We start from the raw sequence: 16,889 nt of genomic DNA, 5'->3' as shown, positions 1-16,889 counted from the left end.
AATGCATTTTCGGCGTTCCTTCCGGTCTACTGCTCGGCAACGTCGTCAGTCGCGACGGCATACGACCAAACCCTTCAAAAGTCAAAGCCGTACTCGACATGCGACCACCGAAGAACGTCAAGGATATTCAGAAGCTAACCGGATGCATGGCCGCCCTCAGTCGTTTCATCTCAAGGCTGGGAGAAAAAGGCCTCCCTTTCTTCAAACTATTGAAAGCGTCAGAAAAATTTTCTTGGACAGAGGAAGCCGACGCTGCGTTCACTCAGCTTAAGACCTTCCTCACTTCACCACCTGTCCTCACAGCGCCTCAGCCCAATGAAGACCTACTCCTTTACATTGCTGCAACCGACAGGGTTGTTTCCACGGCAATAGTGGTCGAGCGAGATGAACCAGGTCACGTCTTCAAGGTCCAGAGACCCGTTCACTTCATAAGCGAAGTCTTAAACGAGTCCAAGGCCAGGTACCCACAAATACAGAAGCTTATATACGCCATCCTGATAACGTCAAGAAAGCTGAAGCACTACTTCGACGGCCATCGAGTCCTGGTGACAACCAGTTTCCCTCTCGGGGACATCCTGCGCAATAAAGACGCCAATGGCAGAATCGTGAAATGGGCAATGGAATTATGTCCGTTTTCCCTGGAGTTCCAGAGTCGCACCACTGTCAAGTCTCAAGCCCTGGTCGATTTCATTGCCGAATGGACGGATCTCAACGAGCCTTCCGTTCCCGATGTCTCAGACCACTGGTCAATGTTCTTTGACGGGTCCTTGAGCATCAACGGTGCAGGCGCTGGGATATTGTTCGTATCACCCAACAAGGACAAACTCCGTTACGTCCTTCGGATCCTTTTTCCGGCATCAAACAACGTCGCCGAATACGAAGCATGCTTGCATGGCATACGACTAGCCGTTGAACTGGGGGTCAAGCGCCTCTACGTCTATGGCGACTCCGCTTTGGTCATCAACCAGCTCAACAAGGAGTGGGACACAACCCACGAGAAGATGGATCTCTACTGCAAAGAAATTCGCAAATGGGAAACTAACTTCTATGGCATAGAGTACATCCACGTGGTCCGGGATAAGAACCAAGCAGCAGATGCGTTGTCAAAGTTAGGCTCATCTCGGGCCCAAATCCCGCGGGGTATTTTCGTCCAGGACATCCATGAGCCGAGCGTAAGCTCCCCCCCTGGTCGACAAGCAACCCACCGAGGCAATGCTCATAGATGACGCCACTCCGACAACCGGCGGGCGTGACTGGCGTACCCCGTTCATCAAATACATATCAGACGGGACATGCTTTCAGGACAAAACAGAGAACGAGCGCCTCATCCGACGATCAAAGAACTACATCCTGGTCGACGGAAAACTCATGCGGAAAAACGCAAGCTCCGAAGTACTGCTCAAGTGCATACCCCAAGATGATGGTATCAAGCTCTTGGAGGACATACACGCTGGATCCTGCGGCAATCACGCCGCATCTAGAACGCTGGTCGGAAAGGCTTTCCGAGCATGTTTTTATTGGCCAACCGCGGTCGGCGACGCAGAAAAACTGGTTCGGCATTGCGAAGGATGTCAGTTTTTCGCTAAGAGGACCCACGTACCTGCCCATGAAATTCAAACCATCCCGTCGTCTTGGCCCTTTGCTTGCTGGGGGCTTGACATGATCGGACCATTTAAACCAGCCCCGGGCAATTTCAAGTTTGTCTTCGTGTTAATCGACAAGTTCTCCAAGTGGATTGAATACATGCCGCTGGTCAAGGCAACCTCCGAGAAGGCTGTGGAGTTTCTCAATCAAATCATACACAGATTCGGCATCCCGAACATCATAATCACCGACCTGGGCACCCAGTTTACTGGCACCACTTTTTGGGATTTCTGCGATGACAGAGGCATAGTCATAAAATATGTGTCAGTGGCACATCCACGTGCCAACGGTCAAGTCGAACGTGCTAACGGAATGATCGTTGACGCCCTAAAGAAAAGGCTGTACACCGAAAACGACAGAGCACCCGGTCGATGGATGAAAGAATTGCCGGCAGTGGTCTGGGGCCTCCGAACTCAGACCAGTCGAAACACAGGGGTGTCTCCCTACTTCATGGTATACGGTGCAGAGGCGGTCCTGCCGTCTGACATACACTTCGGATCCCCTAGAATCGAGCACTTCGACCAGGCGACCGCCGACAACGCCAGAGAACTCGAAATCAATTGCATGGAGGAAAAGCGTTTAGTTTCATGTCTCCGAACAGCAAAATATCTCGCGGCAGTCAGGCGATACTACAACAGGAACGTCAAGGACCGTTCCTTCGTGGTCGGCGATTTGGTGCTTCGATGGAAAACAAGCCAGGAGGGAATGCACAAGCTATCCACTCCCTGGGAAGGACCCTTCGTGGTGACCGAGGTCACACGACCTACGTCCTACAGATTGGCATACCCAGACGGAACACGAGTGCCTAACTCTTGGCACATCGACAAACTGCGACGTTTCTATCCATAAAGTTTTAATGACTTTCTTTTGTAAGTATCTTATAATTTTTGATAATGAAATTCTCTATTTTTTGCCTATACCTTGTCACACACAGCACTCGGCAAAACTCCTGCAATGGATGCTCTTAGCGACAACCAAGACAAATACGGTGACACGTCACTCAGATATTTTCACAGCGCTCAAAACAACAGTCATGACAAAAAGTAAACTTTATTACAAACTTTACATACAAAGTTTACAATAAATACCCTGACGTGCAGACACTAGTCTATTCCTACAGACTACTCTATTGGCCTAGTTGCTCGGGCTGATCACCCGCCTGGCCCTGCTGCCCGGACGAAGGGGTCGGGGCCACCGGCGCCTGGCTGGTCGAGACCGCAGGCGTCGACCGCCCATCTCCAGCAACGGACGCGCCCGACAACTCCCTGGCCGACCTATCTGAGCTCGGCTGGTCTGGAGGAGTGGCCGTTCCGCACAGATTGATGTCGCCGATCACTGTCGACGACAAGTCCAGCAGCCTACTCCGAAGCTCGTCCGCGTCCTGCGGGCCGACTTCCTTCGGGTACCCCTTCTCCAGCCTGCTCAAGTCGACCAGGGGGTAGTGGGCGCGCACCATGCTGAGGACGTGCGCGCCGGCAAACTCCCCGGCGTCCTTCACAAACTGCTGGAGCCAGTCCCACGCCCGTTGCGCCTTCTCGACCGGGGTCAACTGCGGCGCGCGGGGCTGGCTCTCTGGGAGCTCGGGACTGATCAGGTCTAGGACCGGGGACACTCCTTTCCAGATCCTACAACAGTTGACCTTCCAGGAGTCCCGGTCCTTGGTCAGATCGTCCAGGTGCTTTTTGGCGTTCACCTTGAGCACTGCAAACGAAACGAAGCGTTATTTTCGGCATAAAAAAGGGGCAGGCAGTAACCAACAAGGCGGCAACCATTACCAGATAGCTCCCGGTCTTTTCGACCCAACTCCTCTCCTGCTCGCCGCCCGGACTCCAGCGCACCGGCGAGCTGTTGGCTGAGCTGCTCCTTCTCTTGTTGGAGGCTCGCCACCTCCTCCTCCAAGTCTGCGTGAATCCTAAACTGGTCAGCAAAGCAAACTATACAAGTACGCGAAGCTGCTCGGAGCGTGTGACTAACCTTCTTGCAGCCGGTACTGGTCGGCCAAACGACGAGCGAGGTCGAGACGACGCTCCTTTTCGGCACTCATCTCGACCACCTTCTCCCCGACCTCCGCCCGCAACCGGTCTACCTCCGCGGCAAGGGCCTTGTTCTCGGCCATGACGCCTTCTATCTGGTCAAAGCACCGTTTCCGGTACTTCGCCGTTTTCATTGCGTCCTACAAAGCAAGCATATAACGACCATGCAAGACAAGGCAAAAGAATGTGCAGCAGTGCAAAAAGCCGCTTACCTTGACTTCGTCGACGAGGCGCTTGGCCGCGCGCTCCACCCTGGCGGCCTCTTCGGTCTCGGCGAGCTCCTCATGCCCGATAAAGTGATCCCCGCGTTGGCGCCACACATACACGTGTTGGCGGCCATCACGGGGACGACCCTCGATCTCTTCCACCTCATCATCGGAGGCCGCCCGGGTTTCCTCCTCCTGTGCTGCGTCACCCCCGGTGGTGGTCCCAGGTATTATTGGCCCTTGGACCAGACCTGGGGAGCCCGCAGCAGAGGAGGCTCCTGCTCGGGGCGGCGTGGGGACTTCACTCCCCCCGGCAGGAGGAGCGGTCGGAGATCTTCCCTTCTCTGAGGAGTCAGTTGGGGGAGCCTCTCCAGCCCTGGTCGGGCTGCTTGTCGTAGTCGGTGCCGCGCTCGGGAGCCCCTCGGTGCTCCCAGGCGCGACTGCAGCTGTTGGCTGCTCTGTGGTCTGGGGGGCCGCATCCCCAGAACCGCGGGCAGGCTCGCCCGTCCCTTGGCTGGCAACCTGGCCGGGGTCGACATCCGACGCCGCACTACAGGAACAAAAGTCAAATTTCAAAAAAAAAAAAATCAAAAAGGAGTCCAAAAATACGTAAGTCGAACACTTACAGGTCTGATCGACGGTGGGTGGCGGTGAACCTCCTCCTCGCCCGGCCGGTCGGCACCTGCGCCCCCGTCTCGACAACTTGCGGTGCAGGGGCGTCGCTGGCCACTCGATCAGTAGCGGCCGGCGCATTATCTGGGCGACCCCGGGGCCGTCGGACCAACGACGGCGCAGCCTCCTCGTCGTCATCGTCGTCAACGATCCGCACGAGCCGACGACGCTTCGGTGCTTGGCTGCTCTCCGCCGGAAGATCCGCCGGCAAAGGATCTGCCGGCAATGGCCTCTTCCCCGCTACCCTCTCCTCGGAGGTCGGGATGGGGCGGGCTTGGTCCTCTTCACTGCTGGTGTAATGAGTACACCGAGCAGCGTCCTCCTCTGGCGGGTCTTCTCCCGCAGAATTTTCCATCCCCGGTGCCAGTGATACATACACTGTGCACCGGTCGACACCGCCGATCTGCAAGAGCAACAGAGATGAGTCAACTGCCGACGATATACGAATGCTAAAACAGAATCTGCTACATACCTTTGGTGCTGGTCGTCCTAACTTGAAGGCTTGCACCCGATCACTGCCACGGATGAAGCCTCCGTCCGCGAAGTTAAACAGCTCGTTCAACAGCTGTTGTACCTCCGCTTTCTCCAAGATCTCCGACCGCATCCTGGTCGGGTCTGCGCTTCCGGCATACTCGTACGCCGAGTGCACCCTCTTCTGGCAGGGCATCACCCGGCGGCAAATGAAGTTGCCGACCACGCCAAGCCCGTCCAGGCGCGACCAGTCGATCAGCTTCATGAGATCCGCCACTGGACCGTCGAACTCCGGGCGGTCGGTCCAGCTCGTCCTCTTCTCAGGAATGTATCCCACGTCGCAGAACGTGGAGCTGCCCGGTTCCTCCCTGATGTAGAACCACTTCCTGTACCATTCGGTCAAGGAAGTGTTCCATGGACAGTGCAGGTAGCGATTCTTCATTCCATCACGAAGGTTGAGGTATACTCCACCTGCAACCTTGGAGCCTCCAACTGCTCCCTTCTTCCTCAAGCAGAAAAGATACCGGAAAAGATCGAAGTGCGGCTCTATGCCAACATAGGCCTCGCACAGGTGGATAAAGGTGGAAATGAGGAGAATTGAGTTCGGATGCAGATTGCAAATCCCGATCTCGTAATACAAAAGAAGACCTTGAAGAAAAGGATGAACAGGAACACCAAAACCCCTCTTAATGAAATCTTCAAATACGACGATCTCACCGGCACGAGGGTCGGGGTAGCTCTCCCCCTCCGGTGCCCTCCAGCCGCCGAGCTCCGGGCCGTGCAGAAGCCCCATATCGACGAGGTCACCAAGAGATTTTGTGGTGCTGCGAGACTTCTTCCACTCCTTGGCCATCAGTTCGGCCCTCTTCCTGGAGTCGCTCTTCGCCATTAGAGGTGCGAATGTGGGCTTGAGTTAGGAAGATGCAGGAGATTGGAGAAGATGAGAGCGGAAGGTTTGAAGGCAATGGCAGGGTAAGCGGTACAGGCGGACCTATTAGGCTCTTATCAGCCCGCAACTCCACCTCTCCCACTTCCTGTATTCTCGGGAAGTGGGCAGGCCATGCGGCGGACGCGGCGTTTCGGTTTACAACGATTATAGACAATTAATGCGGCGGATTTTTCGTACCAATTGATGGTTTCCTTTTCTCAAACCATGCAAAGGCGGTTGCACAAGTTGCCAGGTGCAACTTTTCATGCATCCGTCTGACACCCCGTCAGGAGGCCTCGTCACGTCAATTTTAACTGGGAAGATCTTTTCAAAAAAACAAGACGACACATACGCCAGAAAGTCAACAATCCGGGGACTGCACCGACCATCGGGCATTGGACGCTCGGGGACTGGTCGCCCAGTCTATCAGCTCGGAATTTCAAGGACTGCGCCGACCACCGAGCACTCGACGCTCGGGGACTGGTCGCCCAGTCTATCAGCTCGGAACTTCAAGGACTGCGCCGACCACCGAGCACTCGATGCTCGGGGACTGGTCGTCCAGTCTATCAGCTGGAAGCTTTAAAGGACTGCACCGACCACCGAGCACTCGACGCCCGGGGACTGGTCGCCCAGTCTATCAGCTAGACGCTTTAAAAAACTGCACCGACCACCGAGCACTCGATGCTCGGGGACTGGTCGTACAGTACAGCGACACAGGATTCTAAAAAACACTTGGTGCTTGGTGACTGGTCGATTAATCTATTCAATTGCAGTCAGACTGGTAAATTCCACTTTTTAGACCTTGCTACAAGGTTCATACTTCGCCTTCCAGCAAGCTCGGGGACTACATCGGTACGATGCATCTGGCGATGCATCTCAGTTACAGAATTTCTTTGAGGACTTTTGTTTTGACCCTGGCACCACGTGCCTGCGTCACCTACTACCAGGCTCGGGGACTAAGTGGGCACACTTCACCTTGCGGTGAATTTGCTTGCTTTTTTGACGTTTATACCTTTCAAAAAAGTAAAGTGGGCACACTTCACCAGGAAAGAAATCTTTTTTGATTTAGAGCACCATGCATTCTTCGAACAACCTGCTTCTTTGAACCTGCTTCTTCAATGTCAATGTTGATCAACTGTCTTTTGAGTTGGTCAAAATACCGTTGCAACTGTTCGGGCAACTTTCCTGAAGACGTCAAGCCTCACTGATCGAAGAAGCTCAAGACGGCGTGTTACACCATAATACATGGTGCTCGGGGACTAGCTGTGGGGGTATAAACCCCTATACCCTTACGGCTGGACTTGGGCCAGGAGGCTTGGCCCATTACGAGACGAGTCCAAAGCTTGATCCGACAACCTGGAGTTCCGCGCAAGGAAACAAGATGTGGAGATCAAGCAGGATTCTGGTCGGTTAGAATAGGAATTGATATCGAATTATCCATGGCAATTGTAACCGACTAGGATTAGTTTCCAGATCTGTAACCCTGCCCTCCAGACTATATAAGGAGGGGCAAGGGACCCCCCTAGGACAGATTATCTCTCAACACAATCCAATACAACCAGACGCAGGACGTAGGTATTACGCCAACTCGGCGGCCGAACCTGGATAAAAAGCTTGTCCGTGTCTTGCGTCACCATCGAGTTCGTAGTTTGCGCACCATCTACCGATAAACTACTACCGTGGGTATACCCCAAGGTAGACTGCCGACTAGCTTTCGTCGACAAACTCGTTACCTATAACAAAGTTGTTATTTCATTTATTTTTGCATCAAACTATAAGATTAAGTGGTACTCTAAGCTTCTAAGAGCAACTCCAGCAGTAGCCCTCAAAACAGGGCCTCTACTTTTCATTTGGGTGCTCCCCCTACTTTTGGGTGTCTAAAATTTTTGCTTCCACTCCAACAGTACCACCTAAATGAAGGCCCCCAAATCCAAACTGGCAGACAATGACATGTGGGACCCACTCGTCATTGGGTCAAACATTTTACTACCGCATGACCACAAGAAGCGGAGGCTCGACGCTCGCGATAACCATGGCTAGGGCTGCTCCCGCTCATCGAGGAGAGGCCACTCTCACCGGAAGGGATGGCGGCGAGGCCCAACGGTGGAGGTCGGAGGTGGAGGGAGGGAGCGCGGTAGTGAAAATTAGCGCCGGAGGGAGATGGGCGAAGCTGCGTTTGTTCGGTGTGAGGAGGTAATTGCCACACCACGCAGGATGGGGGCTGGGCTGTTGGGCCAACAGGAATGGGGTCTGCAGAGAAGATTTGGGTGCCCACCCCAAATTGGGGGCTCTGGTAGGGGCCCTGCTGGAGTACTGTTTTTTGCCTGGGCACCCATATTTAGCTATAGGGGCTCAAGTAGGGGCCCTGCTGGAGTTGCTCTAAGCCAGCGTTTGCACATATCATCGTTTCTTAACATCACGCGAATAAAAATAAACATGGTGTTGGCACTTCCTAAAATCCTTAAGTGCCACGTGGACAACATCAGGTCCCTGTTTTGTTTATTTTATGAATTTCGATTACGCAAGGTGGGGCTGCCCCTAGGCCCACAACGACTATACATTAATTTTTTAAAATAAAAAGATTAAACAAGATTGGTTCTAGCCAGTGTTTTTATTAGAGCATCTCCAAAAGTCTTTCTAAATCTCGCTCTCTAAATCATTATTTAGAGAGTCATTTGCATAAAAGTCGTTTTCTATATTTTTTTCTTTCCAACAGTTTTGCTAAATCTGATGCGCACTCTACAGAGTCATTCTCGTCTTCTATATTTGGCTAGCGAAAAATCCGGAATAGACAATAGCTATACTTAGAGCATCTCCAAGAGCTTGGCTAAAATTAGTAGCCAAATTCTAATATTTAGCTATTTTGTAAAATAAATAACTTCTTAAAAAAGAAGAAGTTCGCAACAGCTTTGCTATCAGATAGCTAGTTCCAGTGGTTGACTATATATAGCCAACGAAAATCAAGGGATAGCAAACTTTCTATTTTACAAAACCAAATAGCACATCTGTTGGAGTCTATTTTTCTACTATAAAAGTTCTAAAATGCCTCCATAATAAGAATAGCAAAGCTGTTGGAGTTGCTCATAGATGACCATTTAGAGCATCTCCAAGAGCTTGGCTAAAATTAGTTGTCAAATTCTAATGTTTAGCCATTTTGTAAAATAAAAAACTTCTTAAAAAAGAAGAGATCCACAACAGCCTTGCTATCAGATAGCTAGTGTCAGTGGTTGGCTATATATGGCCAACGAAAATCAAGGAATAGCAAACTTTCTATTTTACAAAACCAAATAGCACATCTGTTGGAGGCTATTTTTCTGCTATACAAGTTCTAAAAGGTCTTCATAATAAGAATAGCAAAGCTGTTGGAGTTGCTCATAGATGACCATTTAGAGAAGTTGTTGGAGGGTAGTTTTTCACCAAAATTACTATCCCTAGCATTTAGGAAGAATATACAAAGTCTCTTGGAGATGCTCTAAGATGAAAAATATGATGTCTTTGCTTGATGGATAAACAAAGAAAGTTGTTGTCAAGTCCGTTTTAGTGTCCAGAGCTAGTTTTAGTTAGCGCAACATTAATTAATTTGCTCTATCAGCTCAATCGATCTCTCTATCAGCTCTCAATTAATTGATCTCTTGCAGATTTTCACAATGGTAGGATGTGTATACATGCATATTTAGAGAGTCATAATTTTTAGGAAAAATAAATAGATTAATAATACAGGTAGGTAGATATTTTTTTATAGATAAGGGAACAAAATTCTAGCAGGTGTACGGTACATGTTGAAATTGAGAGCACATCCCTCCAACCCTACAATGCAACCTACATAAGTAATCCTCAAAGTGTTGAGTGTTAGGCAAGGAAAGCATGCATGATGATCCATGCATAACAATATTAATATATAATAATGGGTATGTACATGTGCCAACAAGTGCTAGCTGTTTTAGTTTGACTTATATTAGGGGCCGGGCCGGGTGTACTCAATCAGTCAGTGATGTCTACGTATTTGGAACGATTAGTGTTTATTGAGTTAATGTGGATGACAAGGTGTTTCTGGTTTTTATTAGAACGTGGAAACTCCGTTAAAATCTCCGATGACAGTAGTAGTAAGACTATAGCTTCAACATAAGCAAATCCTAAATATATAGAATTTCGACCCAAAACCGTAAAAGGAGTGTCATCAGTAACTTGTTCTGCCCGTTATTTTATTAATTACTTTTTATTTATAGTTGGTGCATGCTGGTTTTGTCACTATATATATTATCACTACTGATTTGATTTCCTAAAATTTTGAGTTTTTAGGCACTGTAGCACTTTCGTTTTTATTTGATAAATATTATCCAATCATGGAATAACTAAGTTCAAAAGATTCATCTCGCGATTTATAGGCAAACTGTACAATTAGTCTTTATTTTCATCTATATTTAATACTCTATGCATGTGACGTAATATTTGATGCGATGAAAAATCTTAAATTTTTTTTGAAACTAAACAAGGCCTCAGTTTCTCACGTGGTTTACGTGATTCTGGTCTGGCTCATCAATATATCTCGCTGCATGCATGCATGCATGAATCATATCAATGTAGCTCTCCTTGGGGGCAGCTGCGTGCGCTTGAATTGCATGCCTAATTGAAGCTCTAGACAAGTCGGTACGGTCATTCCGAAATATGAGGAAGACGACGACCTGGACGTACTTTACTAGGGAAAAAAAATGGCTGCTACCTTGTGCTAGCTGGGCCTGGGCCTGTAGCTTATATCTAACTAGTAGCTAGCCTTTTTCTTTTAGTGCTAAAAAAAAGAGGTAGCCCTTTTTTTCATTTTTTGATAAAGAGAGGTGACCATCTTATTACACCATTCCCGTTTGAAATATATAAAAATAATAATATCATTTATGCATGGTACCAAATAATTGTAATTAGATTCATCATGAAATATATAATTTTATATTATATCTTTTTGTAGTCATAAACATTAATACTTTTTTCTATTGTTTTAGTTAAATTTAATAAAGAAGTTTGACTCAATCTAAAGCCCCGTATTAGACGCCTTTTTAGTCGATCTTTGGTATATGTTGAAATCACTACTCTCTAGGATTCCATTCCATCGACGATTTATTTATTTATTTATTTTTATTTCTAGTGTGTGTACTCCATTGCTTGCAATTGTGGCGTTGAGCAACAGCCAGCTAGCATGCACCTAAAATCTGAAGCACATGAGACAAATGTCTCATTTACTTGGCGTATGAATGCAGCCCCCGTAAGCCGTGGACACACATATACATCGACACAACAAAGACGGCTTCTCATCAAGTTCTACACAATACTAATATAGTATATATCTATCATGCAGTTCGATCTGTACTAGCTACCGATTTTGTTGAATCTTTCAAGTCTTTATAGGAGTAGCTCTAGGTTTGACCAATGACTAGTCTCTTGTCTCGCTCGATCTGATCAATCAAATAAATCTAATAGATAATTTATTAGGTTACTAGTATATAAACCAGTGATGATGGCCGCTTAATTAGTAGAATATATATACACACACACACATACTTATTTCATTGGAGCAAAATATTTTTTTTCGGGGACACAGGAGCAAAATATTGTAAGGTGCACAAGTATATATTTAAAAATTCAGCCTTTAAATTTTGTAACTAGTATAAGCAAGGTATCAGTCAGTATCACCGACCCATATATCATAAGCTGGTGACGGCTTAGCAACGTGCCTGCTGCACAATTAGCAGCCAATTAGTATTTTATTACGATGATTCCTTTGATTGTTTGCTTCTGCGCAGGAAACGAAGCAGGTTGCTACCTGGTCAGTCAGATTCATGCATATATACATCAGTCACACAACAACAATCCATTTTGCGATTATATATATAAATGTTGATCAGCCTGCTGCTGGCCAAGCTGCAACACGTATACCTGGACACATATTAACTTAGTCAAGCTAGCAAGCCTGCATCCACACACTCACATGCATCACTGGTTAATAATTAATCTCCTTTCATTCCGCTAAGCTGCTAGCTAGCTTAGCTGGAGTACTATATAGTATCTATATATATGTGTGTGTAGTGTCTACCTAACAAGGCAGCAGCAGGCAGCAGCTGTGATCTTCTCTTCATGCATTTCTGCCGCTAGCTAGCTATACTTCTGCTGCTAGTTTGGTTATTGCTCGCTCCATCAGATCGTTGCAGAGATCTGCTAGCTGCTGCTATCAGTAATGGGGATGGAGTCAAAGAAGCCTTACGTGATCGCCATCGTCGTCCAGCTCATCTACACCGGCATGTTCGTCGTCTCCAAGGCGGCCTTCAACCATGGCATGAACACCTACGTCTTCATCTTCTACCGCCAGGCCGCCGCGTCGCTCCTCCTCCTTCCTATCGCACTTGTTCTCGAAAGGTACCTGTGTCCTAATAACCTATAGTACTAGCTAGTGATGAACTAACAACTACTGTGAAATGAATGAAACCGGCCGGTTCAGCTGAGATTTGAGATGAACCAATTCAACAATTCTGCAGGAAAAATGTGACAACCTTGTCGCCTTGGCTGCTTCTGAAGCTCTTCTTCTTAGCCTTAATCGGGTACGCTATATATATATATATATATATATATATATATATATATGCTCTATGCATGTTTCTATATATAGTTCATATATTCATTCAAACAACTTATTCTTCACTAGCTAATTAACAATGTTTGCAGGATCACATTCAGCCTAAACCTGTACAACGTCAGTCTCAAGTTCACGTCGGCAACCGTGGCGTCTGCGGCGACCAACGCCATGCCAGTCGTCACCTTCTGCTTCGCGCTGCTACTGAAGATGGAGGCGGTGAAGCTGAGGAGCTCATCGGGCCTAGCCAAGCTCGCCGGCGTGTCGCTCTGCCTCGCCGGAGTCTTCACCATCGCCTTCTACGTCGGGCCCGCGCTGAGCCCCGTGAACCGCCACCGCGCCTTCGCCGCCTCCGCCAGTCCAGCTCCGAGCGGCGGCAGGACGACATGGATCAAGGGCACGTTCCTGATCGTGCTCGCCAACATGGCGTGGTCGCTCTGGATCGTGCTGCAGGGCAGGCTGCTCAAGGAGTACCCCAACAAGATGCTCGTCACGGTGACGCAGTGCGTGTTCAGCGCCGTGCAGTCGTTCGTCGTTGCCATCGTGGCCGAGAGGGACTTCTCCAGGTGGCACCTCCGGCTCGACGTCAGCTTGCTCGCCGTCCTTTACACCGTACGTAACAATATATAATCTCGCCGTCCTTTACATCATGCTCGTTGAAGCCATGAACGGGCTGGGATGGATCTGACAGGGGTTCGTGGTGACTGGAGTAACCTACTACCTGCAAGCATGGTGTGTGGAGATGAAAGGCCCCGTCTTCTTCGCCGTCTGGACACCGCTTTGCTTCATCTTCACAATATTCTCGTCGTCATTCTTCCTAGGAGAGATTGTGCACCTTGGCAGGTAACAGCTACTGTATATGTATGTATGTACATTGTTCATAAGCTTTATCAAATGATGGTAATTAAGTAATATTACAGGAGATCTTTCAATTCATTGATCTAGCTAACTGATGTTTTCATGGCATGCAGTATTGTTGGGGGAATCCTGCTGGTTGGTGGACTTTACAGTGTGCTCTGGGGTAAGAGCAAGGAAACAAAGGTTGCGTGTGGCAAGGTGAATAGTGCAGCGGATGATGTTGACGAGGAGAATAATAATCATCATAAACCTCAAGAGAAGGTGGAGACAACATCAGCATCAATAGTTGACCATGTGTGACGGATTATTGGTCGATCAATTCTTAATTCAGAGTCTAGCAGGCCTGGGCCTGGCCCTTAACTTCCTTGGCTGCTGATTCCTCAAAAAAAAAATCCTCGGCTGCTATTTATCAAAATGCAATCTCTATGGACCTTGGCTGCTATCTATCAATACAATCTCTATGGATAAAGCAGATGGCCATATTAATAGGGACAACTATAATTTCTTTAGTCATATATTTTAAAAAGCAGTGAGGTCCCAACTCTTAAATGTTGTTACTGATATGAAGTATGAACTAGATTAGTCATGCTCAGCAGACCAAACGCTAGAAGTGTTGTACTGGTGTAGTATGTGTTTGGAATGTAAGAGCAGCCAAGATGTAAAATTTTGCAGCATCCTTGTTATACAAAATGTTGCCTCTACTCTATCTAAATGTGATACTTTTTTACCTTTCAGTGTTATGTTTTCAAAGATGTACAATGTGTGCAATAGTTTTGTTGACGTCTTGTAGCGTCGACTAGTAAATTTTTAGCTGTATGTATGGCCTCAGATGGCTTGGCACTCGAGGACTAAAGAATTATTTTGGTTCAGCCAACGTGCCGTACGTTGAGTTTGTGGTTTTTCTTCGTTTTCCTAAGTGCAAGGACCAAATGTTTGCTATAGGGGTTACAAACAAGATGTTCGAGAGTTGAAAGTTTAGGCGCATAGGCTAGAGAGTCTAGGAAATTGTTTGGGGGTGTCAAAGAGTATAGAGAGAGGGGAAAGAGCTATGGCCTTCCCTTACATAGGTTCTTGGGGGGCAGGTAAAAGAAATAAAGGAGTGCTTCGAGTAAGCTTCTTCACCAATCCTTATTGTTTAGGGTTATGGGACCCACCATCCTTTTTATTGGGGAAGAAGAAGGGGAGATCGTGGCTCCACATAAAATGGCACGATAGTACCGTCACAAGGAAATCATGACATGTCCATGTCTCTTATTTAGTAGGACATGCGGTTGGGGCATGACCTCCCTATGACACGAGTGGGCAGCACACTCTGTGTTGTTGATGTTATGTTCAGATGTCAACCTTGTATAGTCCGCCTTTGACCCTTTGGGTGGAATGAAAAACCTAGCAAGTTCTATGTTGTGCGCCCGTCCACAAAGGACACTAGGTCCTGTGGGGGTGGGGGTGCTCCACTACTATGGGGCCCATTTGGCTATAAGGGTCCCCAGATGTGGTTCTCGGTCTGGTTGAGTTTCCTGTGGCTGAGTTGGGTTGAGGAGGGGTACCCCTTGTATAGGTTCTTGTTAATAGCCCCTGCACCTTGTTAGAACTTCAAAGAGCTATGAGGAGATTTTTAGATCTTATCTTTATTTCTTTATTATTTTTTTTTATTCCTCTTGTCGGATACCGTAAACCGGGGTACCCAAGCTAATACCTAAAAAGCCCAAGACTCCTTTTCCAAACAAAGACCTGAGCCCAAATCGCCTAACCCTGAGAAGGAGAACTGTTGGCCCGCCCAATGGACATCTGACTGGGCCAGGACCACTCTATTTCAACCCAAGGCAGGCCTCGAGTGACAGGAGCCGTTCCATGTCCCACCCGAGGCTAGGTCTCAAATAAATTCTCCAACTCGCTCGAGCCCAAGCCTCGGACAGATTCCCCAACTCGCCCGAGCCTAAGCCTCGGATTGATCCTTCCGCCTCGCCCAAGCCCAGGCTTAGATTCCCTTTCCCAGTACAGTACTCAGGCTTCTAGCACACAGTTGTCGTACAACAGATGGGACGCGAGGCACGTCCTTGCACCCATGCTGCACAAGCAAGGTATGGTGTTTGTTGTTCTGCCTACTCCTGTCACTGCAACACCTAACTCCTGTTACTATGCGTACGACCGGGTCAGAAGGAATGGGTGATATCAAATCCTGAGTACTGCAGCCACGAAGCTCATCAGCACTCCTGAATACAGGTTAAGGAAAGAGATCTCGGGAGATATCCTTGACATAGAACATGGCTAGACGTCAAGTCTACAATCAGGCATGGCTCGACGAGCAACAGGAGCGGCCACGCCGCAAGCACGATCAATTACAGTATCAGAGATGGACCACCTTGCCTCCTATACGACACCATGACTTTACGACACGAACACATGTATTCCTTCACTCCCCTTGGATTATAAAAGGAGAGGAAGAGCCTCATTCGGAGGACAAACCTCTACTACAAGCACTTGGTGCGGAATAATACAAACTTTCTTCTCACAATGGAGTCCAGACACTGACACCTCCATTTGAGCATACGAGTGCACCTAGGGTGGTAGCCCCCCGAGCCTTTAATCACTTTTAAAGGGAACGGGTTAGAGGCTGAAACCACCCACTTTATTGCATTCGTTTGGGAGCGAACATTTAATTCAATGATCTTTTTTTTTCTAGATTTTATGGGGCCCACCATGCTTTCCCCTTTTACTTGGCAAACGGATCGCTAACCCAAGATGTGTGATGAGGACACGCCAATAACGTGCGAATATTGTCCCAATCTTTCACGGTAAAAACCAAATGGAAACATGCAGCTACTAGCGTGACAAACGACCTAAGTCAGTTATGCTGATTGCGGCCCACCTCTAACTAGTGTTCTAGCTCTTTGTGGAGTGTGGTCAATGTAAACGTCAATTCCTCTCGTAACTAACTTGAGGTTGTTTTCTAACTTTGCAGTCCAAGGAAAAATAGAAAGAAAAGCGCTGGTATATACTGAAGGCAGCTTCTTGTATATAACTAAAATACCTTTTTCCCTCTTGGGTGCACTAGCTATTTGCAGCCAGAGGAAGAGGAACACATGACCTCACCATCACAATCAAAATTACTTATTTACTGGCTAGCCGCCATCGCATGTTTGTATAGCGGCAGCAGAAGAAGCCAGAGTGACGTACTAAGTCTGGGCATTGCACCGTGTATGAATCCTTCAAGTGTTAATTAGGAGTTAGGACTGATCACTAGACTAGGCCCAAAATCTGGTCAAGCAAATAGAGTCAAATTACTTGACGGAGCTGTTGCAACCGATGGAGCGCTCACACATTATTGCATTCAGCGAAATAGATGCAGTACTTTCATATATATGATTGGAGCCTTGGAGATATTTGTCACACGCCATGGAGATCGAACGACGTATAGACAGCAATGTCATACTATACTACTCGCGTGTGTTGCGTAGAGT

At 48.0% G+C, this 16,889-nt stretch overlaps 1 protein-coding gene across 1 annotated transcript; it reads left to right on the top strand.

Moving 5' to 3' along the window:
* LOC8067292 (WAT1-related protein At5g64700) lies at positions 12,042–14,122 on the top strand. The gene is made up of 5 exons (XM_002440380.2): positions 12,042–12,356; positions 12,476–12,538; positions 12,663–13,182; positions 13,262–13,413; positions 13,542–14,122. Exons 1-5 carry the CDS (start codon positions 12,178–12,180, stop codon positions 13,726–13,728), a joined length of 1,101 nt encoding a protein of 366 aa, XP_002440425.1. The 5' UTR covers positions 12,042–12,177; the 3' UTR covers positions 13,729–14,122.

Source organism: Sorghum bicolor, chromosome 9, assembly GCF_000003195.3.
Source record: "Sorghum bicolor cultivar BTx623 chromosome 9, Sorghum_bicolor_NCBIv3, whole genome shotgun sequence".
NCBI classification, from domain to species: domain Eukaryota; kingdom Viridiplantae; phylum Streptophyta; class Magnoliopsida; order Poales; family Poaceae; genus Sorghum; species Sorghum bicolor.
This window is presented reverse-complemented; position numbering and strand designations above follow the sequence as displayed.